The 25,361-nt window shown below is 37.0% G+C and overlaps 1 protein-coding gene across 4 annotated transcripts; it reads right to left on the minus strand.

Moving 5' to 3' along the window:
- Positions 1–234: 234 nt before the first annotated feature.
- Positions 235–23,371, minus strand: LOC143879563 (uncharacterized). Of its 4 annotated transcripts, XM_077382008.1 has the most exons (8): positions 23,230–23,371; positions 23,033–23,199; positions 22,625–22,829; positions 21,072–21,273; positions 8,724–8,917; positions 5,990–6,143; positions 3,959–4,123; positions 235–1,012 (listed from the first exon to the last, which is right to left on the minus strand). In XM_077382008.1, exons 2-8 carry the CDS (start codon positions 23,196–23,198, stop codon positions 569–571), a joined length of 1,530 nt encoding a protein of 509 aa, XP_077238123.1. In that variant the 5' UTR covers position 23,199; positions 23,230–23,371; the 3' UTR covers positions 235–568. The 4 variants fall into 4 exon arrangements, with proteins under 4 accessions (XP_077238123.1, XP_077238124.1, XP_077238121.1 ...); XM_077382009.1 differs by lacking the exon at positions 22,625–22,829; XM_077382006.1 differs by having other exon boundaries at positions 23,033–23,327.
- Positions 23,372–25,361: the final 1,990 nt, after the last annotated feature.

Here is a 25,361-nt window from a genome sequence, read left to right on the forward strand (position 1 = left end):
GATGGGCCACAGCCCAAAAGCCATACCAATTTAAAGATCTTAATCAGTTAAGGACTTCGATCCATTTTACGTAGAACTTTAGTCTACATTTTTTAGTTTCCAGCTATCAATTTCTAAAAATACTCTAACTGGATGGTTAGGATAGACTGATTGGTGTGATTTTGGGCTATGGCACATAAGTAATGTTCAGATTAAGTACGCAAAAACCACATTAACAGAGCTTAACACTGAGAAGAAAACAAAGCTCAACGCCAAATAAGGTCTGGCTTTTGCTGCATACAGTTCTATATCATGAAACTCAATAGAAACATTTCCAAAACATCTCAGAACTAGAGATAAAATTGAGCACATTTTTTTTTCATTTCTCCTCCTGAAAGAATGGATACAGTTGCTACCGTTTCTGCAAAGAATTCAGCTAATCTAGGTGTCATTCTCTAATTAATTCAGCACACCCTTTTCTCAATTCTTTTTCCATTATTTCTTTGGTTCTTCAAATAAAATATTCATCATCTCGAATCAATTTAAGAACTTAAAAAGTTTCAAGGTGTTGCCCTCCGTAAGCTGGTCTTCAAGCTCCCTGTAATGGCTCAACTGGAACAGAATAGGGTGAATTCCAATCTGCATCAAAGATTTCTTGAAGCTGCGAGACAATGGCGGGGTGGTATGTCCCAAAGCTCACCCCTGCTGTAGTATAGAAGTAATCCCATAAAAGATTGCTGGTTCCAATGTGGGCCCGCACATCGCTAACTGCGTACTTGCCATGGTTGACTCTGGAGAAACCAGGGTAAATATTTCCTGTACTTTTTCCTTTCTGTTTGGCTGCTCCAGTCATATTGAACCCAGGCACCTTGTAGTACTTGATCTCGACTTTACCGGCACATTTGTTGTACTTTGAAGATGTACATAGAATGTTGGAATACAGGAGGGACTTCAGATACTGATCTGTATTTTCAATAAAATGTGCCCAATAGGCCACTAGTATCTTGACGGTTGCACGGTTGGAAAAGACAACCTATTTTCAGTCACATTGTTAGATGCCAAAGCCAATCTTCAAGAAGATAATTTAAAATTTGAACTGAACACTTAAGTCAGAATGTGCAGGGTGGACTAAACAAAAGGCAAACAATTTATCAACAAAGACTGATTTACAAACTGACGGTATAAAGTTTACAACCATGGCTAGAAATGGAAATATTGTTGTGGTAAGATGTAACATGCTATCGAAACAGAATGGTTCTTATTCATATTTTCCTATTAATGACAACAAGTCTGTGGTTTGAAGCATAGCTTTAAATAGCAGAAAATATTGGCCAATATTCTGATGTATATCAGTATTGGCATACCTCCAATAATGATATATCGGCCGGCATTTCACGATATTTTTGCAATATTTTAGAATACAACGATGTATATCCAGGCAATATATCAGGTTTTGCCAATCGAATATTTCAAATCTAACCAATCGAATCTTCTAGTTTTGCCGCCCAAGGAAGTGCCGATGGCTCACCTCGATGAAAGGTGTGGTGAGTCCTGAAAGCGATCAATCAGGCTTACCGTTTGCAAGGCCCGAGACATCTAAGCCAAAATTCCCTACCCCTAGGCGGAAAGTTGCCTGCCTGGGTGCACCCGTTAAGATTATCAAGTCAATTGGCTATCACCCAAAAGCAAGGAAGAGTTTTGGCTATCAAGACCCTGGCGGATATTATGATGGTTCAAATCCCTAGGCTAGGGGGCCAAGATCTCAAGAAAATGTCCTTATGAATATATTGGAGAATATTTTAGTTACAAAATTAGGGTCAAAGAAGATAAAAGCAGATTGGTGAACCTCCTAAAATTCTACTCCAAATCTGGTAGGATAGGCCCTAGTTATGGTTAATTCAGTAGTTGACCCCTGGACGATTGTACTTTTTGGCTTTTTGGTTAAGAGTAGGTGGGGTACTGAGGGTTTCAAATACTTGTCTCCAATAAAGTGTTGAGTATAGATATGGTTATATTTGTTGTTTTTAATTACTAGTAGAGTGAGGAAGGAAAAAAGGATGTTCAAAGGGTAAGTTGGGCGTTTTGTTATTTAGTTCGTGGGATCCATGAAGTTGGTTTTAGTTCTGTTGGTCGGTGTTAAGGTGATACTTTAGAATGGTGGATTGGAGAGATAGCAGAAGTAATTGTCCCATATAAAACCAGATTCCAGGTACGCTAAGAAAAGTATTAGATCCTCAATAGCTTGAGAGACCATGGTCTTTCGCTTGTCGAGGCATTGCTGCCCAGAAGTTCTTCTACGTTGCTGTTAGTGAAGGAATGTGGTGGTGTTACTGCTAAAGAAGTGTTGGGGTTTTTTTGGAGGCTGTTTGAGGAAGATGATGGATCATGGATGTAGGTTGGAATGATTGTAGTGCAGGGTAGTTGGCTGGGCATGGTTGGGGAAAGCTTTTTTTGAATTGATTGTAGTGTAAGACTGGCCCATGGCATGGTTCAGGAAGAAAGGGCGCATCTTTTTGTTGTTCTTGTTGAGTCTTTCTGGCTCAGGGTAAGCCCTGACCAACTTTATTTGATGCTATGTAATGCCAAGTAGGACTTCTGGTCCCCAATGTAATTTTCATAGTATCAATAAAAATATGTCAATTTAAAAAATTTTTATCACGCAATATATCACGACATTTTAAAGCTTCGGTATTTCGCGATATTTTGAAATAAAGATATTTTAAAACCATGTTTTTGAAGCTTTCCATGCTGGATTTGGAAGTTATCAACTTATAAGAAGGGAAGACTCCGGCATTAGTCATAAGGCGAAGAGGAGCCAATGCAACAGTGGTAACTGAATTGTGATTTGCAGGTATGGTCTTCAATGTCGTTTTTACCGTAGCAACCAAAGAAGGAAACATGTCAGTTTTGGTTGAAATCTTGTAAAAATTATGTGTATGGAAATACATGCAAATGATGAAACTTCAAGAAATGTGCATTGACTTTTTCTGAATTTTTTATGATCTGTGTTAGTGTTTTACCTATTTTTTATTTGATCATTTCTTTAGTTAAAATAACTGTTTCTACGCTTTAGTTCAAGTAATAGCAAGAAATAACTTGACAAGCAAGCAAGCAAACAGGCAACTGATATACTCTTCAGCACATTACAAATATAATAAATAATGTTAAAATGATCAAATCATAGTTTTTAATTCAAGCAGCCAAAAATAATTATAAATATAAGTAAACACAAAATCGTGGCCAGAAAATAGTGTGCCACTCTATTTGAGAATCCATACAAGTATAACCCAATTCACATGCATATCGCCGACATGGCCGATATGTATTTTCGATCGGGCAGATACGTATTGTTTCAACCTTCTGTTGATAGGTCAACATAGATTTTGATTAACATTTATTATCTTTCATATCTTCCTAGCATGTAAATATAGATTTTTTTGACATGAAAACTAAGTAATGCCACAATGAGAAAATCCTGAAATCGAGTTATTTACCATAGAAAGAAAAGAGATCCTGACATGTGGCTAGCCTTAATGAGTTATAGGGTATGCTAGATTGAAACCCTTTTCCTTCTAGTAAAATTTGGTTGTAGAAGGAATTTGTGTACTTTGAATCATGGTTTTAAATTTCGACCGAAATCCGAAATTGCAAACCATGCTTTGAATCATGTTTAGTATGAACCCCAGACAGTGGTTGTGGAAGGAATGAGTAGTTCTAATCATGTTTTATATTGACCCCTAGACAGTTTTGAACGTTGAAAAACTCCCTGTTTCTAATTTAAAAATGTATTAAAAGTTTAAAACTGGCTTGAGCCCCCCTTTTTTGAGCAGAAACTGAAATTTAATTGAGAATGAAATAATAAAAAAACATAAAAATGGGGATTTTCATCCTAAAGTTGGTTTCGACGAAAGAATATGTTGACATGTTCTGTCATACAAAGTGCCAGATATAGTTGTTCATCAAGAATCATGATAAGTACCTCTGAAATTGCAGATGAAAGGGATGACCAATAAACTGTTGGTTTCGAATATTGAGATTGACCGAGCCAATCCATAGAACTAATTCTGACAGTACCCCCAAACCTTGCAGACTTAATTGTATCCACCCATCCCTGTTCATCTGACTGGAACTTACCAAATGACAGCTGCACAACAATTATCCAAGTAAATAAACTGCATCACAATTGAGTTGATGGGAGAAGGTATATGCAGAAGGATCTCCAGAAGTTAATACCAGATCTTCAGTTCTTCATGCTGTTGGTTTAGAAGAATCGTGATTATTGAAAATGAAGAGGTATCTAATTTGGTCATTTCCTAAAAAGTACTGGATTTTCAAATTTTCATCTAGGTGACCAAATTACCTGATTTGGCTTTAAAAAGAACCAAATAAGCCAAAAAATTGACGTTCAATATGAAAGCTTTGACATAATGATAGAAAGGCCGACTCTTCCATGGTGGAACAAGATGCAAAAGCATAGAAACAAAATGTAACAGATTCAAACTTCAAAAGAAAAAAAATGAACCGATAAAGATATTGCATGACATAGAAAGTTGTAATAAACATTTCATTTTTCTTTCCTTATTGGAACCTATGCTTCCTCGATATTTTCTAATTTTACTTCTTTTCCTCAATGCAGTCCTGGCCCTACTTTATGGAAAAGGGAATAAAAGAATGCAATAAAAAAAATAAAAGCATTAAACAATAAAGGAGGTATCACAATCAAATGGGAAACGTAGTACATGTCAGATTATCAAATTTCATTGTAATAGTAATACACATTTCTCCAAATTCCATTTCTTTAAGAAAAGGTCATCTTTGTTCCAATGACCAAAAGGGTGATTCATCTTTTCTCCCAGGGGCGGAGCCAGGAATTTACACTTGGGGGGGGGCGGACTAATTTACACTTGCCTGGATTGGTCATTGGGGGGGCCATGGCCACTAAGCATGCATGTAAAGTCATAAACCAAAAAGGGATTTTGCAATTCATTGGGGGGGGGAGGCCCCCCTCATGCTGTATGTGCCTCCGCCCCTGTTTTCTCCTACTAATATGTATCATGAAACAAATTCTTTCAAAACTATTTATAAACATAATGTTTGAATCACAAGTAATGCTTAAAACTTGCATATTGTGTACTGTAATTGCATGCAGTAACAAATAGGTTTCTCAAATATTGAACACACCCTCTAAAGAGAGCAAGGCCAAAATGGTAGGCAATTGCCAACCCACATTGTAAAGGGCCGAACTGTCAAGATCTTAAAAAGGGTAGCAATCAGATGAAAATTGTGTGTGCTATTTTCCGAATTTGAATATTGGGCATCTAATAATTAATCAGAGCTTATGGATATCAAACAGAAATTTGTGGCCAAACTGTGGGACACCTGTTGGTCTGCTTATGAAAATACGACGGTTGGATTGCTTCCTGTGCAGCATGATTTCAGATGAGACTGTAACTTAGGGATTGCAGTAGCTGTAGCAATGCCTCACTGGTGGGATGCCTCGTCCCCACACTTATATGGAATTTCACAGCTATCAATAAAATTGTCATCTTTCAAAAAAAAAAAAAGTTAGCCAAACACTAAGGATAACAGATATATTGACTACAGCTGTCCAAGATAGGGATCAGAAAATTACAACCAAACAATGCATGGGGTGATTATGGTGGATTCAGAGTAAGTATGACGATGACAAGAAATATCCCAATCAAGTTATGATGGTTATAGTTCTACCAGAATATTGGCAACTGCAATATGACTTTTGAAGCAGATAATATGAATACCTTTGAATGGTCAGCTAATGGACCAATGGACCATTTTTAAATGCCATTTCATAACCGAGGAAATGATATAACCAGCATAGCTTCCATAAGAAGCAAAAACTTTATCTTCTAGCATTTTTAAATCCTTGACTAGCAGGAAGTGACGACAAGAAATTGTTTCTCAACTAGTTTAGTATGCGAATTGCCAAAAAAAGCATGTTAGAAAGAAAAATGTTATGGGGTAAGTTAGTTACCTCCGGAGGAGCAAAGGAAAGATAGCTTGAGTGGTGTTCAGTAGTAGATTTGTTGTATCCAGCAGTCTCAATTGGCACTCGAAACATATATGGGTCTGATAATACAGGATAGCCTGTTACATGGGGAACCTCAACATAACTAGGCAGAGGCGACCTGTCCATAAATTCAATCTGACTTTGTTAACTTTTAACAAAGCAATATAAAGATTGTTGCCGTTAAAAAAAGCAAAAAAAGCAGTGTGAGGATTTTTCCTCTTCTCCTTTTCTTGGTGGTTCTGGGATTGAAACCTTGGTTGACATTGCATTCCCTGATCATAACAATAGTGGGTCATAACTTGTTAAGTTCACAAGTACTAGGGCATAAGATGCAACCCAACTGTTAGTAGCTTTGGATATACATTGAATATGGCTGTCATGTAACAAATATTATGATAGAAATTTCAAATAGACAAAAAAGCAATATTTCCCTTTGAAGCACTGCTCCATTTAACATAGTTGGAAACATAAATTATATTTGAGAAAGGGGTATAGAAAATGAAAATAACAAGTAAAAGAGATCAGTATTGACTTTCTATAAGGTGATTCTCTTTGTTATGGTGGTGAAACTTGTTTCCATCCAGAAACTCCAAACCGTTCAGTTGCTTTCCAGATCGTGGAAAGGAAAAGAAAAGTACCCTACTTTTTCGTTGAAAGGGGCAAAAACTATGTTTAGTTGGTTTCCATAGAAACTTTTTTTTTGTGGTTTAGCTAATAGGCTTATTCATGCCATCCCTACTTCAAACACCTCTTACATCAACAAATATTGTGCTTGTAGCTAACTGGAATTTTTTGTTCTCTAACACCGAAAACTTTGCTTCCCCATTGAAAATCTTGTGCAATTTCCCAAAGCTCCAATGGCTCTTCGTTGGGCACAACTTTCAAACAATCCTTCCCTTCCAAAAAAACTGGCAACTTGACCCAACAATCATGAAAAACCTTGATGAAAAAGTCAATAATCGTTGATACTATCCAAAATATCCTGAAGAGGTAATAAAGAAAAAACACAGTTTCAATGAGAAAAGGCTGTGAAGAAGGTGGTTAGCAGGTCACCAAATGAGAAACAGTTTCAATGAGAAAAGGTTGTGAAGAAGTGGATGGCTAGCAGGTCACCAAATGCCCCTGCCACCACACACACTATAAAAAAAAACAGTTTCAATGAGAAAAGGTTGTGAAGAAGAGGATGGCTAGCAGGTCACCAAATGCCCCCGCCACCTCACCCACGCGCCCCCTCACCCACCCACACACCCCCACCCACGTGTGCGCGCATGCACGCACACACAGAGACTAAAACATGTGGACTAGCAAGTAAGGCTCTCTGTTAGGCTTCATACATGTCCTTCACACCAAATGCACCAGGAAAAGAGCTTGTAAATCTCTCTTTTAGCATTCCCCTACTCCCAGTGTAACTACCATCAAATTTAGCTTAATTATGCTTGTAGAAGGTCACCAAATGACGCTTTGACACTCCCTTTTATGAAGCTAAAAAAAATGACAGCCCCACTTCCTACATAGAACTTGGATTGATACCTCAAAAAATCTAAAATTCAGAACTCCTTCATAATCAACAACTACCTAGAGATTTGGTTCTTAAACTTGTAATATGATCCCATCCATCAAGAAACTTTTGTATTCAAAAGTCATTACCAGCTAGAGATTTGGTTCTTAACTTATCATATAATTCTATCCATCAAGAAACTCTTGTATTCAAAAGTCATTATATTTCTCTTACCTAGATAGTCTATGGTCAAATGCCCTGATATAGGCATCTTCAAGCCTTTCTAAAAGGTCAACTTGATTATAAATATATATTTGATATTTCCTATAAATTTCAGAAAATGACAGTAGGAGCTTCTTCCAAGCATTTCTAGAAATGTAGAAAATGACACTAGGAGCTTCTTTCATGCATTTCTCCATCACTCTGTCTAGCAAATAAAAAGTACCCTAATCAAGGTTCTAAAACTGAGAAATAGGGTCGCCCAACTGTACCCAAGTCTAGAGTGCTTTTGGAAGCTCCTCCCCTAAGGTACTTTCTTTTAGCAGGCACGGGTTATATAGTAAAGAGGCCCCCATTCGTGGAAGCATGAGAGCCATATATCAACTCATGGGTGTCAAAACTGTTCCAACCAAGGATAGCTTGTGGACTATAGTCCACATGGACCACCACACGTCCCTTTGTTGCTCATGTGAAATACTAAGCAGTGTTCATTAGTGCAGAAGTAAATGAGATTACCAATGGAAAAAAAGATTTTGAGACTTCTAATCAATGCATAGAACCATCACCAGGATGTCCATAGCACCACCTAAGACCTCAATGTCTATGCATCCCTTTTAAGTTGCTTTGTTATCTTTATTTGGAGGGTAGTTTGGTACTTTGGGAAAGAGACAACTAGAGCTAAACACAACCACAAATTAATCAAGTAAAGCAAGAAAGGACTGGTAAGCAAATTGAAAATATTATAGGACTATTTATTAGCCAAAGGATACTCTACAAGCATATAAATGAATCCTGAACAGATCTATGGACGATGACAGTGGTAGTATCATGCAGTCCCGAGATGAAAGGGACAGTGTCAAGTAATACGGAGATATTTAACAATGCAAAATAAATTCAAATAACGTGCAGGGAAAATAAGCGAGAAAATCAAATTAAACTTGGCATTCGAACAATATGCTTAAAGTTATGCAAATGACATACCTACACCTCTGTCGAAGATGGACAAAATGTGACCAGCAAGGTACTTTTCTACGAGCTTGCCACTGTTTATCCCAAACTATTTTTGTGTAAACAGATGAATTGAGAGATGCAAGTTTCATCAGGTTGTCAAAGTAGATCTCCACCTTCTTTGCTATGCTTGGACAACCAACAAGATAAATACCAACTTCTTTCACCTAGAAAAAAGGTAAAATAATGAACCTGCAAACCAACATTCTAGTGGATAAAACTCAAACTACTTGCTCGCAAAGAAGCAGTTTTGAAAGGGTAAAGTACTCCAATACATTTTCATGAATTTATTTAACTGCTCATATGAAATTTGGATCCTGAGACAGCACTGTACAGAGAGATCATCTTAAGGTCCCGAGCCTTTTCTCTGAGTGACAACTCTAATTTGGGTAATTAGATTCCATGAAGAATGGGTTATTCCATTCCCTAGGAAACCTAATTGATGCAAAAGCAGCAAAACACCTTTCAAAAAACTGGACCTAACTAAAAAATATGGCCAGAGTCCCAAAACCCTCTTTTAGGGGCGGGAATCTGATTTTCTAGGAGAGCGACACCTTAATTGATGTGCTCCAAGCAATGTAACATGGATTCTTCTGAATCGGGGAAGTAACCGTGTTGGATACGTGTCGGATTCCAGTACTTTATGATTCACTGGGACACCTCTAAATCTCTTTAACCTATTTTTTTCTAAATGCTACTACAAACTTACAATTATCACATGTTTTGACTTTTGAGTTTTATATATCCTTGTAGTAATTTATTTTTTTATGAAACTAAAACATTATATATATTTTTTAACCTACCAAAATTCTCAATTTATAACCATATTATTGATTTATCATGTAAAAGAATTAAAATTAGTAGAATCCATGAATCCTTTTTTATTTCAACGTTAGGCGAACATGGCACTCAATGCCCATGTCGGATTCTGACACTTGTATCCGTCCTCATGCAACATACGCTCCAAGTTTGGCGAAGTAGCAAATGTTTCTTGGAGATGATGACAAGTGGAATATTATGTCTGTTGGAGACAGTCACAACAAGAAATGTTTAATCACAGGAGGAACGAACAGATTGGAGATGATGGCAGGGAGCGTGGGACCATGGATGTGGCCACGTTAGAATCTCAAAAGAGTTAGAAAAATATGCAAAAATAGCATTTTTAGTATGCAGCCCAGATGATGTCAACATATGATGGCATATCAAGATTTTTATAGGTTGGCATATTTTTCTTAAATGGAAAGCTTAGCCTGCAAATTAGGATGAATTGACAGATTTTCTGGAATTTTGACACATTAACTGAAATGAGAAGCCCTCCCTGCAGATTTACATGAGTTTCTAGATTCACTGAGTTTAAAAATAATTGAGTTTATCAAGTAGGATAAGGATTAATTTATCTCCTTAGATAAAATGAAGATTTACTTACTAAGAAAGGAGGCAGAGACAATTATAAATAGTCATAAGGAGGGATTTTTTTCATAAGTGAGATTTGCAAACTTTTGTGAGATTGAAACTAGCAAGAAAGAGTAAGTGGGTGTAGTAAGGTTGTAGATCAAGCTTTGGATTATTTTCTCTTAGTGAAAGCAGTCACTATTCCATTATTCTCTCCATTTTGACCTTCAATGAAGGTATTTTATTGCTCCAGTTCATGAAGTTTGATTTCTCTTTTTTCCTTTGGTTTGGGGCTACCTATGAAGCATGGGTACGGGTACGGGGTGCGGGTACGACACGACACGGGTACGCGGGCACGTGATTTTCCAAAAAACCCGGGTGCGGGTACGTTTGAGTACGCCGAATATAATAATATATTTTAATTTTTTATTATATATTTATAAAAAATAAAAAATACAATCAAATAACAATAACCCTCCCCCCCCGTCCCCCCCCAAAAAAAAAAAAAAAAAACACCCCCATTAAATTAGTAAATAGCTTTTAAAAATTAGAAATGGAAAAACTAAGTGTCTTTCCTCTCGGTTTTGCTGTAGCAAGTCTATGTTTATACTATCATATATTTCTCATAGTTGTCATTTCAGAAATTTCAAAGTGTGTCAGTGCCATTATGGCGCGGGCAGCAACCTTCTCATATCAATATACATATATATTTATATTTATTGCTGTCAACAAGTATTTGCAAGTCTAATATAATGTACATGCTTTTTAGTATGCTTATGTATTATTTGCTTTCGTATTATGGAAGATATTACTCAGTGCAGCTGTCAGGTTTCTATGCAGAAAGAAAATAATAAAGATCATATATTTGTCAGAACTTGTCAAATTGTCAAAATGTAGCAGACTTATAAAGCAGAAGTCACACAAAAGCTGCAGACTTTTATTAAAAGCATTTATTACATATAAGACAGCACATCTTTACTAACAAGCAAAAAACTCTTTTAACAGGGAATAGAAAACTTTTCATGGAAAACTGCATCTTTTAGATGGAATTATAAAAAAAAGTAAAAACCGTGTCCAACTCCATGTCGGGTGAGACGGATGCGCACCCTCGACGCACACAACACAAAAAAAAAAGGTTTTTTTTTTATAAAAAGTATGGGGTGCGTACCCAGGGTGTACCCGCACCCCATACGTGCTGGATACGGGTACGGGATCCCCGGGAGAGTACCCGTGCTTCCTAGGGGGCTACATCATATTTCATATCAAGGGGCAAGTGTTCCTTTTGAGGTCTTGTGCGGATAAACTATGAGGAATTATGATTGCGATGGGCACTACCAAGGTCATGTTCATATGAACATAGCTTTAAATTTTAACCAAAATCAATACCAAACAACTGAAATGTTGTTTCCATTCCCACTGAAACACATACCAAAACTAAAACACATGGCGAAACCAAAACTGTCAATGCACTAGACCAGTATGTATTCAATAACTATATTTATATGAATTTAATGTGAAATATGATGCATGTATTATGTATAAGAATAATTCTATGGTAACCGAGTTGGGAACCGAAAATGGAACTAAACAAATAACCTCATCACACGTTAACAATAACGTCCTCTAGTTTTTTTTTCTCAAAATGGCAAATCTATCCCTCCTGTGGCATGTGGCATGTAGGGATTTGTTCAGTTCCACTCTTGGTTAGGCAGCAGGTTTCCTTATGTAACAACTGGAAATTTTTGGGGTTTTATTTAAAATATTTTCACCCTAAAAGTTTATGATACGGAGTGTATTTAAATTAACCTAGTTAATATGTTTCATTAAAAGGGTTTCAAGGGGTATTTTTGGCACCTTAAAAAAATTCAGTGGTTTTGGTAGCGACCTCAGGCAATGGAAGCCGGGTCGTTACAGTTGTGGTATCAGAGCTAGGCCAGGTTTAGTCGGTAAGGAACCTGGATTGAGTCTTGGGTAGGTCTTAGAAATGGGTTACGCATCACAATTGAACTTCCCTTGTATGTAAGAAAGAAAGAAAAAACACACCGATATCGATTATTAGGATGCATGTAAATAAAATGTACCAACCCACCCCTAAATTGCCGTTTGTTGCATTAAGAAAGATATTTTCATAATAACATATGTTAGATTTTTTTTTTCATCAGATGAATACATATCAGAGGAGAGCGGGTGCTGCCGTATCTAGCAATGGTCAGGAAGGGGATGACCAGGATCCGCTGCGGATGATTGCAAATTTTATGAGGGATCAAGCTCAGACCCAGGCGGCGAGTCAAGCGACTATTCAAAACATTGCCGCTCATCTTGGTGGCCATCATCGAGGGAATGATCCAAATCGGCTACATCGCCAGTTTAGGGATTATCATCCCCCAGAATTCAAGGGAATCGGAGACCTGATGGTAGCTGATAGTTGGATTATTGAAATAGAACGTATCTTCGCGGTCATGGGATGTAATGATGAGCAGAAAATTCAGTTGGCATCCTTTTTATTAACAGAGGATGCGGGAGCTTGGTGGAGATCGGTAGAGCAAAGCTATCCGGGGGTTGGACAGGGGACTTGAACCCAGTTTAAAAACCGGTTTAACAATCAGTACTTTCCGTCTCATGTCAAGGACGCTTTAGCCGAGGAATTCGCATCCTGAAGGCAAGGAAATTTGACAGTAGCCCAGTATGGAAGCAAGTTCAGAACCTTGTCTCGGTATGCACCTGGATATGCATCAACCGAGGCAGATAAGGTGCGAAAGTTTATTGGCGGGCTTCGGCCTTCGATTATGGCTAGCGTTATCCTCCTAGACCCCGAAACCTTAACCGAGGCCTATAAAAAGGCCGAAGTGGTCGAAAGGAGTGAGAAGATTATTCAAAGTTCGAGGATGGCTTCGTCTGGAAGCAAGATTTTTGCTCCACCCCAGAAGAAGCAGAAGGTGGAAGGGAATAACTCGGTTGTCTTATGTCCTACCTGCGGAAAGCGGCATGCTGGTCAATGTTGGCGGACCATGGAGGTATGTTACACTTGTGGAGACCCCGGTCATAGGCAATTTAATTGCCCTCGATTGCGTAGGCAGTCCGTGGTGCACCTGTTCGTCCGCCTCAGCAAACCCAACCTTCGAGGCAAACTTCGTCAGCAAATCCAGCTGCACCTGCCCAAAACCAGTGGAAGGGAAACCAAAATCGCCCTCAGAATGCAGGAAGGGACGCTCAGTCAAGTCGTCTCTTCGCACTTACTCGAGGTGATGCGGAGGCGCCTATTTATTCTGGTGGAGGTTAGTAAAGAAAATCATAAGTGGTTGCATCTTTTTTTACGTTTTGAGTGTAATATGATGTTCATGTAGAAGATGGGATCTTTTCTTTCGTGAGGAAATTGCTAGAGTATGAAATTTTAGCTTAGGAGAGCAACTTATGTTGTCTTGTATCCGTAAGCGGCGTAGGGAAGTTGTGAGTAGCAAATGGTAGAATTTATAGAAGGGAGAAATTCGAGGATTTTAGGGAATTTAGTTAGGGCTTTCATTAGCCTCGAGATAGGGAGTAGTTCTTAGAGCCTTGAAGCGAGATGTGACGCTTATTTTGGAGCATGATCCGAATAAGTTGGAGGATTCTAAAGGGATTTAGTAGGTGGTAGATGGCGGAATAGAAATTTATAAAATTTTAAATTTGTACGTGATTTCGGCCTACTAAAAGATGAAAATTGGAAACCTTTATTGTTAAATGATTCTTCTGATTTTGATGACAAATATGTATATGTATTGATGATGATACCCATAGAAATGCAGTCAAGCCTTATCCGTGAAGGAATTTGTGACTTGTGAAGAATTATCTACCGCATGGTTTTATTTAAAATAAGCATCTTGTATGACTTAACCCTTTGGATGGTTTTGGATAATTAGGATGGTTCGCATGTTGACCACCACTAGGAAATGCATGACAAAGCAGTGCTTAATGATTATGCAAGTGAATGAAGTCATTGATAGGGTGCAAAGGGAAGCCATAATTGAAATCAATGACTCCTCATCGGAAAGCGAACCTAGTGAGCACCCTCTTTCTCCTGTTCATCCTCCGTCACTAGATCAGACGATCTTCGATAAGTCTTCGAAGAGAGATTCAAAGAAGCCGATGCCGTCAACAGTTGGTGAGAAAAGAAAAATCTGTCGAAGGGGGGATAGCGAATCATCGTCGTCGGTGGCGTATGAAATGAGAGGTTTCACCCAGACGCCTCCATATTCTGGGGAAGAGGTATCAAGTGCTAGAAAGAAGAAGGTAAAACTCGAGTTGGTCTTGGGAGAAAGTATAGGAAGTAACTTATCAAGCAATAATGAGGTACGTAGATTTTTGTGAGATTTATGTTATGATATTTGCTTAGTATGATGTGCTACACCATGATTTCTTAATTTGACTTCTTATTCTAGATAGGGCGGAATTTTGGGGACGAGATTCTCATTAAGGGGCGTAGAATGTAACTGGAAATTTTTGGGGCTTTATTTAAAATATTTTCACCCTAAAAGTTTATGATACGGAGTGTATTTAAATTAACCTAGTTAATATGTTTCATTTAAAGGGTTTCAAGGGGTATTTTTGGCACTTTATAAAAAGTCAGTGGAGACTTTAATTTTCGATTTTTGGTGGGACCCTACAATTTAACCGTGTAAACCATATCCCTTCTTAACCGACCCTCTTGTTTATGTCTTGTAAAACAAAAAAAATTGATATTTCCACCCCAAATTTAAATTAAAGTGGGTGTGTCAAGAATGCCCAAGCAAGATTTTTACACTAGGCATAAGTGAAGGGGCATTCTTGGCATATAAAGTTAAGTTGAGAAATAACTTTTATGATTGGGGGCCTCAAAAAGTTTGCCGTAATTCAATCCCTTAAAAATGGCAAATCAAATCTTAGCCAAAATTCTTAGGCCTCTAATATTGGGAAAATATTACTAATTTCCAAATATCATGGGGCGTCCCTCCTTTTTCTCCTAATTAATTGCCTCCCACTCCAAATTGGAGTGGGAACGGCAATTAAATTCCCCATTTGGGCATCCCATGTGGCCCCTAGTTATATACATATTTAGATAACTATAATTCTTTTGCAAAGGTTTACAAAAAAAAAAAAAGGACTAAAAGATCTAATCTTATAAAGAAGGAAAGCCAATAAGAGGAATTAAAGGAAGATTGTAAAAGTGGAGAATTACAAATCTCTACAAACTATTTTGGTCGTGTATACTTTCCCAAGTGGGGACGTGTGCACTTATGCCATCCCATACTTCCTTAAAATATTTTATGTGCCACCTTCAATCTTGCATTCAAAGAATTTTCTTTTGTTAACCTTTTAATCTTCTTGGTGGATCAATTGGAAGCATGGTAAATAAAAATAGAAAACTTATGTAAATAGGGATTTCTTGGGTAGGAATCCAATTTATAAATTAGGAAGCCTTCCTCTCTTTCTCTCCCTCTTATGATCGTGTATTGCTTCTTTTTCTATCCCCAACAAAATTTTTGAGAGAGAGAGAGAGGTGTTCGACAATTAAAAGAAAAAGGAGAAGAGAGGTTCATCTCGAGCCATTTGATTACAAGTAAGTGCTCAGTAAACTAATCATTTCTTTTCTTCGAATAGGCTTATAAAAAAAATGATTGGATTTCTAAAACCTTCTTTCAAAGCCCATATTCTATATAATTATGATATCTCTTGGAGTTATAAATAATTTTGTTTTCGGAACAGAACCTTATATAGACATTTGGCAAATAAATTAGTGTTCAAGAGAAATTAAATATTATTTTGTTTTGTTTTTATATCACATGTATTAGATAGGTATAAGCAAAAGATTTTAATTATCAAAATTGTACTTTGTCAATGTAAAATGAGTTCGTAAATTAATCGATACTTTTATGCCAAACAAGATTTCATTTAACTGATATCTCCTTATAACTATGCTTTCAACTGAAATTTTAATACTTTATGTACATCAAGTGATTTTGTATTATAAGTTAGCACTGTATCTACATAAACGTGCATATAACGTAGGATTTTATTTTCAATCCGTTTAGTCAGCAATATATATTAACTTTGAAAATTTTCTACGTGGCAGTATTATTGTGTAGAAAATAGGTACATAGAAACTTTAAATTATTCATGCAATATCATACGATGAACTTTATCATTTTCTCTAGAATACTGAATGTTATCTAGTGCAAATTTTTTTAAGAAAATCTTATAGTACCTTAGGAAAGTACTATTATACGTATAAATTATTGGAAATTTTGTTATGATATATATACATATATATATATATATATATGAGGAAACTGTTGGTGCGCTTAAGCTCCCCAATCACATGGGTCCCACATTTTCTGTGGTGATCCAAACCATTCATTTGCAAGGCCTTATCATAGATAGGGGGTGTACCAAAAATCAGCTCCATAGGATCATCCTAACCCCTCCATTTGTGGAGGACAAAAATGGGCAGATTTGTGTCTGTCCATTTTTGTCCTCCACAAATGGAGGGGTTAGGATGATCCTATGGAGCTGATTTTTAGTACACCCCCTATCTATGATAAGGCCTTGCAAATGAATGGTTTGGATCATCCTAACAAAGTGGGCCCCCATGTGATTGGGCGCTTAAGCTCACCATAAGTTTGGTGAGCTTAAGCGCACCAACAGTTTCCTCTCTCTCTCTCTCTCTCTATATATATATATATATATATATATATATATATATATATATATAAACAGGTAGATGTCCTCTAATAAGAATTTTTTTTAAATTAGTACTTTCATATTAAGTTAAGGAAATTTCTTATATTTTAGTTCGATCAATGTTTTTAATATCAAATTACTTTGATGTCTATGATCGTTATATAAGTAGTAAGGGGCTGGTAATCGACGGCTAATTTAACACCTTAAATATAAGTAATCACTTATTCAGATAAATTGGGAATATTGGAGTAAAGAGAACTAGGTGTAATTAGGATGTGTACCCTACCTTAGGATGAGATTTAGCGATTGAATGAAAAACTTAGTTGTGTGCGCGATTCCATGATTCCAGGATTTGTGCTTCTCTAATTCTGGTTAGAAGTGGCTTCGAATTTCCCAAGTTCTGACGACAAGGCAAGTTCTGGTTACTCGCTTAATAATGTCTTTAATGTTGATGTGGTTTTATTATTCTATTTTCCGTAATAATGAAATGAATAATTTAGCATGTGTAATAAGAATAGATTGTTCTAGGCATGTTATTCAGAATTCAATTAAATAATGCTTGGAATTGGATAATGATTGAAAAATTGAGATTTGGATTGTAAAAGAAAGGCTTTATTGGAAAATAATTGTACACATATTTAGGATTGGGAATAACGGGAGGGAGGACTAAGGAGAACCCTTAGATCCAACCTTGGGCGGAAAGCCAAAAGCCAACCAGTTCGAGAGCGTACGACAGCTGGTGGGTGATACATTTGGGAGGAACCCTTGTGGTGAACCGATCGAAATCCTAAAGTGAATCACGTTCCATTAGGGAACAGAGGGTCCTTGATGGTCAATGATCACCGGCCAGGCTAGAAAGCCACCGCAGTACATGAGGAGAAAATCAGTGGGGACTGCCGCATGATCATTGGGGAAAATGAGAGATCATTTAAAGTTTCACGCACGCATTGCATCTTACAATTATTTGTTTTAGTTATAAGTTGATAATAAGACTGCTACAGTTCATGTTTTATTATTGTTCTATTGTTGTAGAAAATATTATGGTGAAATGCATGTCACTTAATTTCATTATTCAGAGAGTTTCCTTTACTTACTTCTAACCCACATATCCTACAGGAATGGTAGGTGAAGAGGAGGGAGCTTTTGCTAATGAAGACATTTGATGAGACCAATGCGGGCATTTGGGGTGCTAGAGTCATAGAGTGCGGATTGACATCATGGTCACTTCCGTGGTTTTGGTTTAGTTGGATTTATGATTTATTATTTTGGTTATTCAAACTTTGGGTTTAATTATGTTAGTGGGTCTCAAATTTGAAGACATTTTTTTTTTTATTGTTAGTTGTCCACGAGAATAATGATGATGGGAAGGTTTTAATTTATTTAGTTTTAATTAATCGCTTCCGCTATTTGTTATCTGTTCTTTAAAAAAAAATAAAAAAAATTCAGTGGTTTTGGTAGCGACCTCAGGCAATGGAAGCCGGGTCGTTACACCTTAGCACCACTCTTTGTATAAATATTTATATGAATTACATGTGAAATGTGGTATGTACTGAAGTATCGGACATGCAAGACAACGCATGTCACTAGGCTTTTGATGTTATCAAATCATTATGGGCGATTTTTTTGCTTATGTGATGGATTTTGAGTGTGTATTTGTGCTTATTCTAGCAATTCTTAAAGGTTAATCTTAAATGTTCATCATTTGCATATGCTTCCATACGTATTCGTAATTTTATAGGATTCTCACCAAAATTTCCATTCGAAACGGTCATGTTTACATTTCGATCATGACCGGAATGCATATTGAAACCGAAACACGAAACCTTGCATATGAACACTGCTACATACACTACATGTGATAATTGTGCTATGACGAGACAAATAGAAGCCATGAACCGTTGGATGGATGGGATGGATCAAGGTTGCCAGAGCGGGAATCAAAAGCGGGAATCGAAACGGGAGTCGAAAGCGGGAATCAAAGGCTCCCAGGGAAGAATCCTTCTCAAGGTTGCCAGAGCGGGAATCGAAAGCGGGAATCGAAATGGGAATCGAAGCGGGAATCGAAGGCTCCTAGGGAAGAATCCTGCTTCCTTGGGATGGATTGAGACATACAAGTTTTAATGCTAGAACAAAGTGGAGTATAACCAATAGAATCCAATGGAACTCTACACTAATTCATCAATCGATTGGATCGACTTGATGGACATCCATCTCCTACTCAAGCAAAAGGTGATATTGAAGCTCGAGCTGGAAGAAAAGTCTTTGACAAAGAAGGGTTCAACTTCAACCATATCTTTCCAAAGATGAAGAAAAAATTATGAAGAAATGCCAGAACCCTTCTCTATGGTGGGTGCCATCACACGAATGATCCAAAACATTTTGACCTTAGGTGGGTGGACTCAATAATAGGGTATCTCATAATTGTTTAAGAAGGTTGCTAGGACACGATCATACTACCATTTTTTTTTATAACACAGTCCAAGTGGGTTGCTAGGACACGATCATGCTACCATTTTTTTATTTTATAACACGGTCCAACACACCTTAGATGTGGCACTTTGTGGTGATCAGTTTCGTTGATCTAAGGGACCACCACTAGTCTGGCGTATTGTCTTTGGTACAATCTCGATTGAATGATCTAATCAAGGTATTGATCAATTGATTTATAATTATCAAGATGGTGGAACCAGAGGCAATGGACAAACTAGCGGGGGTCAACTAGATCAAAGAACTCAATCACTATGAAGTGTCATATTTAAGATGGACTAGACTGTGTTACCATACAAAATGATAACTATGTCGCGTTACCAAATCCTTTTCCATTTTGTTTATTCTTTATTTGTTTATATACTTGAGGTCTTTAATGTTATTCGTGAAAGGGTAAATAATTATCCAAAAATTTACGGCGGGGTTTTGTTGGTAAGCTTTTGGTAATTTTCCTTATTATTAGACTAAGATTCCAAAGAAGATAAGATTTTTGAACACATTGTGTACAACAAAATCCTATGGACCTCTATCAAGAAAATGACTTGTAGTTTTTTAAAAAAATAATCAGAAAACAACAATTTTAGAAATAGATTCATGGACAATTTGTTAAGACATCGATATCTAGTCCAAATACCTCACAAGATGAAAGGAGTTCCTGCATTATCTTTGTTTGAAACCGGAAAACATCTCATAGGGTTACTAATACGTTGTAGTTGAAGTCTCAACAATTATGGGGGAATCGGAGAATCGAAAATCATCCAAGCAAGGGTTTATAGATGGTCAAATGTCATCTTCCAAAAAAGTAGGAAAAAGGAGATAACATAGTCCTTGTACTTTGTTGTCCGATTGATGTTATCACATGGAGATTTGTATAGGTTGGCACCTTGTGCTTAAATGTAAAGGTTAACCTACAATTTAGCACATAGTTGCTACAGTGGGAAGCAAAAGCGAAAAGCGAGGGATCTAGAAAAGAGAAAATGTGGGAAGTGAAAAGCTGTAGAAAATAAAGGGGAAACATGTGGAAAGTTTCATCGAAAGTCACAATGAAGCATGCAATAAGCCTCATTAAAAGCGAACAATAAGTGTATAGATTAGAAAGAGAAGGCGTTATAATAGGTTTGGGAAGAAGGGTAACGTAGGTCAGGCTTACAAGTGGTAAAGAACTAAAGAAGACTCGACTGATTAGAATTATAAGTATTAGAGATCTATAGATCAAGCTGGTGATTATTTTCTCTTTGAAAAATCTTTAATTCGTTGGTCTCTCTATTTTGGTCTCTCAAAGTAATGGGTGTTTGATGCGGCAATGAAGAAATAGTAAAAAACATAACCTGAAGGCACCCCACTCAAATGCTAATGCAGACAAGAAACTTGAAAGAAAAAGGACTGACTAATTTAATTGACATAAATCATGACTGTAAAACACATACATCCATGGAGAACTGTCAATATGTTAGAATTCTCATTTGGGAATATCAGAAAGGAGATATAGAAAAAACAATACATCTATTGAATGTGTAAATATCAGAAAATATTCATCACTAGCACTGCAACCTTTTCTGTCTAAGACAATATTTCCCAAGAAACATGAAATTGGAAGCAACAATATATTATCCAACAAATTTGATTTTGAGATTATCTATTCTATGAGTAAAAACATTACAGGACACTTACATAAGCAGTTAAAAATCATGTCTTCATTCATAAATCATAATTGACGTGGTTGGTTTTGTATTATACACAACTGCTTACCTGAGTAAGAGACTTCCAATCATTGTTGGCAGAACCAATATAGATGTCTTTACCATCTGATATCCAAACCTTTGCATGGACAATACCAGATCCCCACCAATCACTAAGCATTAAGGTCACATTCTGCACATTTGGTCTTCCCGAAGCAAGGTCGGACGATTCTTTGTCATAATCAGGATAGACTCCAGAATGCTGCAAAATCCTATTATGCATTCATTGCCACAAAGGTGTTAGATGATTTTTTTTTAGGTGGAGTATGCTCATATTCAATACTACAAAATCCTATAACATATTCATTGACACAAAGGAGTTAGATGAGTTTTTGATGTGGAGCATGCTCATATTCAATGTGCAAATAACAAGAAAAAGAGAAGGGAAAGGGGGAGAAGACATAAAGGTCATTTGATTTATTATTACAAGTCTCATAAGTGACTTACAAATGGGCTCTATCAAGTGCATGCAATTTTTTTTATTAGGGAGGGGGTTCTTTAAGTCGGATATTATTATCTATTATTAATATAAGTTGGTTCTTCGACTATGGGTATTTAGGTATTATAAAGGTTTTAATCAATATCAGGGTTGGGCCAGTAGCTCAATTGGTGGAGACTTTGTATCTTTGCATCTCAACCTAGAGGACGTAGGTTCAATCCCACCTTACCTAGCAAACAAAAGGTTTTACTTAATACGTTTAAGTGATTTTTATGGGTCCTATCAATGGAAAACTTGAAAAGTGTTTTGGGGGCAAAAACTTATAATTAGGTAACCGTTAGAGTTTTCTTTGGGTTATGTTAGGTCTTTTGAGAGACTAGATCAAGGATTGAGATCAAAAGTAGGGTTTTAGATTTTTGAAAATGATTTTATTCTTTTGTAGTGATTTTGAATAGCTGTTTCCTTTTTTTCAATTATCATATTGGAATGAAAATCCTTTGGATGCTATACTGGAGGTTCTTCTTGTAGAGTGATTCTACGAGGCTCATGAGGTGTGATGCTACATGATGGGTAGTATGATGTTGTCAAATCAGTGAGTTCTTTTAATCTTGAGGGTTCAAGTTAAATTATTTGCTGAAACATTTTTTGATTTTGGTGGGGAGTTTCTGCTGAATTTCAGGCCAGTTTTTTTTTTTCTTGAATGATTTCAGGCCAGTGTTTTAGCAGGGAAAATTGGGAGAAAGGGGGAAAATTGAATGGGAATTGAAGATACATATTGGTGAAAATATTACTTTTCCCTACATCAGTTTTAGCATTTTGAAACAGTAGCACATGCACAACCATATTTATATTTTTTTATACAAACACTAGATACATTACTTGTGTACCTTGGAAAGTTACTAAATTCCTAATATAACTAGATCTTTGAAGCATATAACAAGCATATTCTATATGAGGAATATAATTTAATATCAACCCATGTTGTTAGACCCTCCAAATAATGAAATCACTTTCAGTTGTTTCTATCATTCTTACTAATTTTTTCCTTTTTTTCAGTTTTGTCTCTATCATTCTCTAAAATGAAGGGAAAGTAAACAAGATTTTATCCAAACATGCTAAATTACCTAATGTTAACCTTGCGATCGGCGGCATTTTCAATAGACTTGTAGACATGAAAACCCTCGTAAGCTCCGAACCTCTCCATATCATCTTTGGAGTATCCATAGTCCCCAGACCGAGGGTCTTGGGGCTGCGCTAAGAGCTCCCAGTACTGAGCAATAACGTCGAGTTTCACGGTGGAATTTCCCGCCAACCAGCGGAAAACATCGGCTGTTTGTCAGATTCCAACTAGGGTTTTTCAGTTTGGGGAAGAACAAGAGAAATATGAAATGAATTTTTCTTTTGTCAAATGGGGTGGGTATACCCTATACCCTATGTCAACAAAATAAAATTTTCTTTTGTATTGTTCAGTAATTTGAGAGAGAGAGAGAGAGAGAGAGAGAGAGAGAGAGAGAGAGAGAGAGAGAGAGTACCGGTGGATAGAACGCCGGGGACGCGAGAAAGGTGAGGCATGTCGGTGGGAATGGATTGAACGAGCCATGATTTGCAACTACTAGATGATCCAGCAAAGGATGTTTGTATAATAAGGGCGAATGAGAAATGGAACAACACAAGTAAACTGCTTCTTTGCTTGTTCATCTCTCTGTCTCTCTCTGTCTCTCTGTCTCTGTCTCTCTCTCTCTCTGTTTTTTATTCAGGCAATGAAAGTCAAGAAGGTTTGAGAATTGTTTGCTTTGGTATCACCGTATCAGTGTGATCTAATCTATAGATTCTGGGTTTGAAAATTGGAAGGGTTACATAACGGCAAAAAGGAAAGGCTACTGATGTAATTGCACAAACTCAGCGTGTCTTTTCCTTTTTAATTAGTATGTGATTATAGTTAACAAAACTTTGTTTTAAACAGCATTTCAAAAAACGTGGAAAAAAAAAAACTTCATTTATTAGGAAAACGTTTCATATTAAGCACGTTTTTGGACAACTTTCCAACTTTACCTGCTATATTTTACAAGGGCAGCGATAAATCGACCCCAATCTCTCTCTCTCTCTCACTCACAGCACTGCCCAATATGGGGTTTGTTTTATCACTGCCCTTTTATGAATGACAAAATTGTAAATGAAATAAAAACGTTTTTTTTCTCTGTGTTTCTGTGTATTGACTGTTTCTTTTCACTGCAGTTTTTTTAACCAATACCCTATTAAACTCGAGTTTTTCCTGTCTCGTATTTTTTGCCAATTCACGTCTCACTAACTAACTATGCTCGAAGCATAATAACCTCAGACAACATTTTAAAAAATAAAATACAAGATGAGTTAGCACAATTATCAAAACAGGGCAGGGCCAATATCAACGGCCAAAGGAATGATGCTAATAACTAATCCAAAGCCTTACATCTAGCAATGTTCCAAGCCATCCCGACCCACAAGTCAGGTGGTGTATGTGTATTGTGATTTGGGTGGTGGGCTACCACAAGCACTGCTAGGAAGACTGGATTGCGGTTTGTGAAGAAAAACCGGCATCAATTGGAGCCGGTCCACTAAAAGACAAAGGAAGGGAGCACAAATTCCCATAAAGCAATAAATGCAATTTGAAAATGGTCAAAAAATTTTGGGCAGTTATCTCCCGCCCCCCCCCCCGGTTAAACGTTTTTCGTGAGAGTGGCTCACTGTACGAGGATAAATTCACCACTGTTAACGTTTTCCTTTAGCTTTGAAACTTAACGGAAAACGCAGGGGGATATCACTGCCCTTTTTTTTCATGACAAATTACTGTCCGGGAGTGGTGAGTTAGGGGTAGGGCAGGTGGGAGGAGAGACTTGAGAGGGTGAGGTGGAGGTGAGAAGTAGCTAAAAAATCAAGAAAAGGCTGAACATATTTTGAGTGGAGTTTTATGTTTCGAATTTTAGGCTTTTTTTTGCCCTTTCGTCACTCAGTCCCTCTTGTATCAATTTCTCTTCCAAGTCCCCATTTGCCTCCTTTTACATTTTTGCCGCCAACCAATATAAGACTTTTTGATGGAAGGATCTCTGTTTACTATTGTTATTTGTATGTTTTCTCATTTCATTTTTTACAGTCTGTTTGTTGGACTACTCATATCATTTCTGCTTTCTTTTTCTTTTGTGGATTATGTTGGAGCACAACTATATATCATTTCTACTTATGGATCTCATGCTGGATTTCTCTTTTGTTGATTTCGTTGGAGCACAACTATATAAAGGCTGATCATATATATATATATAGGAAAAACATTGTGCGCTCGAGCGCACCAAGCTTATGGTGTGCTCGAGTACCCAATCACATGTGGGCCCACTTTGTTAGGATGATCCAAAGCATTCATTTGAAAGGTCCCTACATAGATGAGGTGTGTACAAAAAATCAGCTTCTTAGTATCATCCTAACCCATCCAAAAGTGGATGGCAAAATGGACAGACACCGTTTGCCACAAATCTGCCCATTTTTGCTCTCAACTTTTGAAGGGGTTAGGATGATCCAATAGAGCTGATTTGTATTACACACCCTATCTATGATGGGGCCTTGCAAATGAATATTTTGGATCACCACAAAAAATGTGGGACATGTGTGATTGGGCCCTCGAGCGTACAATCTTATTCCTCATATATATATATATATATATATATATATAGAGAGAGAGAGAGAGAGAGAGAGAGAGAACATTCTACACACTACCTTAAAATACAGTGGGGGCTCACATTGTTTGGGTGATCCAAACCATTCATTTGAATGGTCCTCACATAGATAGGGTGTCCACAAAAAATCAGATCCATAGGATCATCCTAACCATTC

The sequence above is a fragment of the Tasmannia lanceolata genome, unplaced genomic scaffold (genome assembly GCF_043159265.1).
Source record: "Tasmannia lanceolata isolate RefF3 unplaced genomic scaffold, GAP_Taslan_0.1 ptg000006l, whole genome shotgun sequence".
In the NCBI taxonomy this organism is placed as follows: Eukaryota; Viridiplantae; Streptophyta; class Magnoliopsida; order Canellales; family Winteraceae; genus Tasmannia; species Tasmannia lanceolata.

Bases quoted from the DNA above. Each gene is read 5' to 3' on its own strand.
- LOC143879563 (XM_077382008.1), bottom strand. From the start codon at position 23,198: ATGAACAAGCAAAGAAGCAGTTTACTTGTGTTGTTCCATTTCTCATTC. The intron at 22,830-23,032 runs GTACTCTCTCTC...TCTGACAAACAG, and splicing joins CCCCGGCGTTCTATCCACCG to CCGATGTTTTCCGCTGGTTG. The intron at 1,013-3,958 runs GTACTTATCATG...GACTGAAAATAG, and splicing joins TTTCATCTGCAATTTCAGAG to GTTGTCTTTTCCAACCGTGC.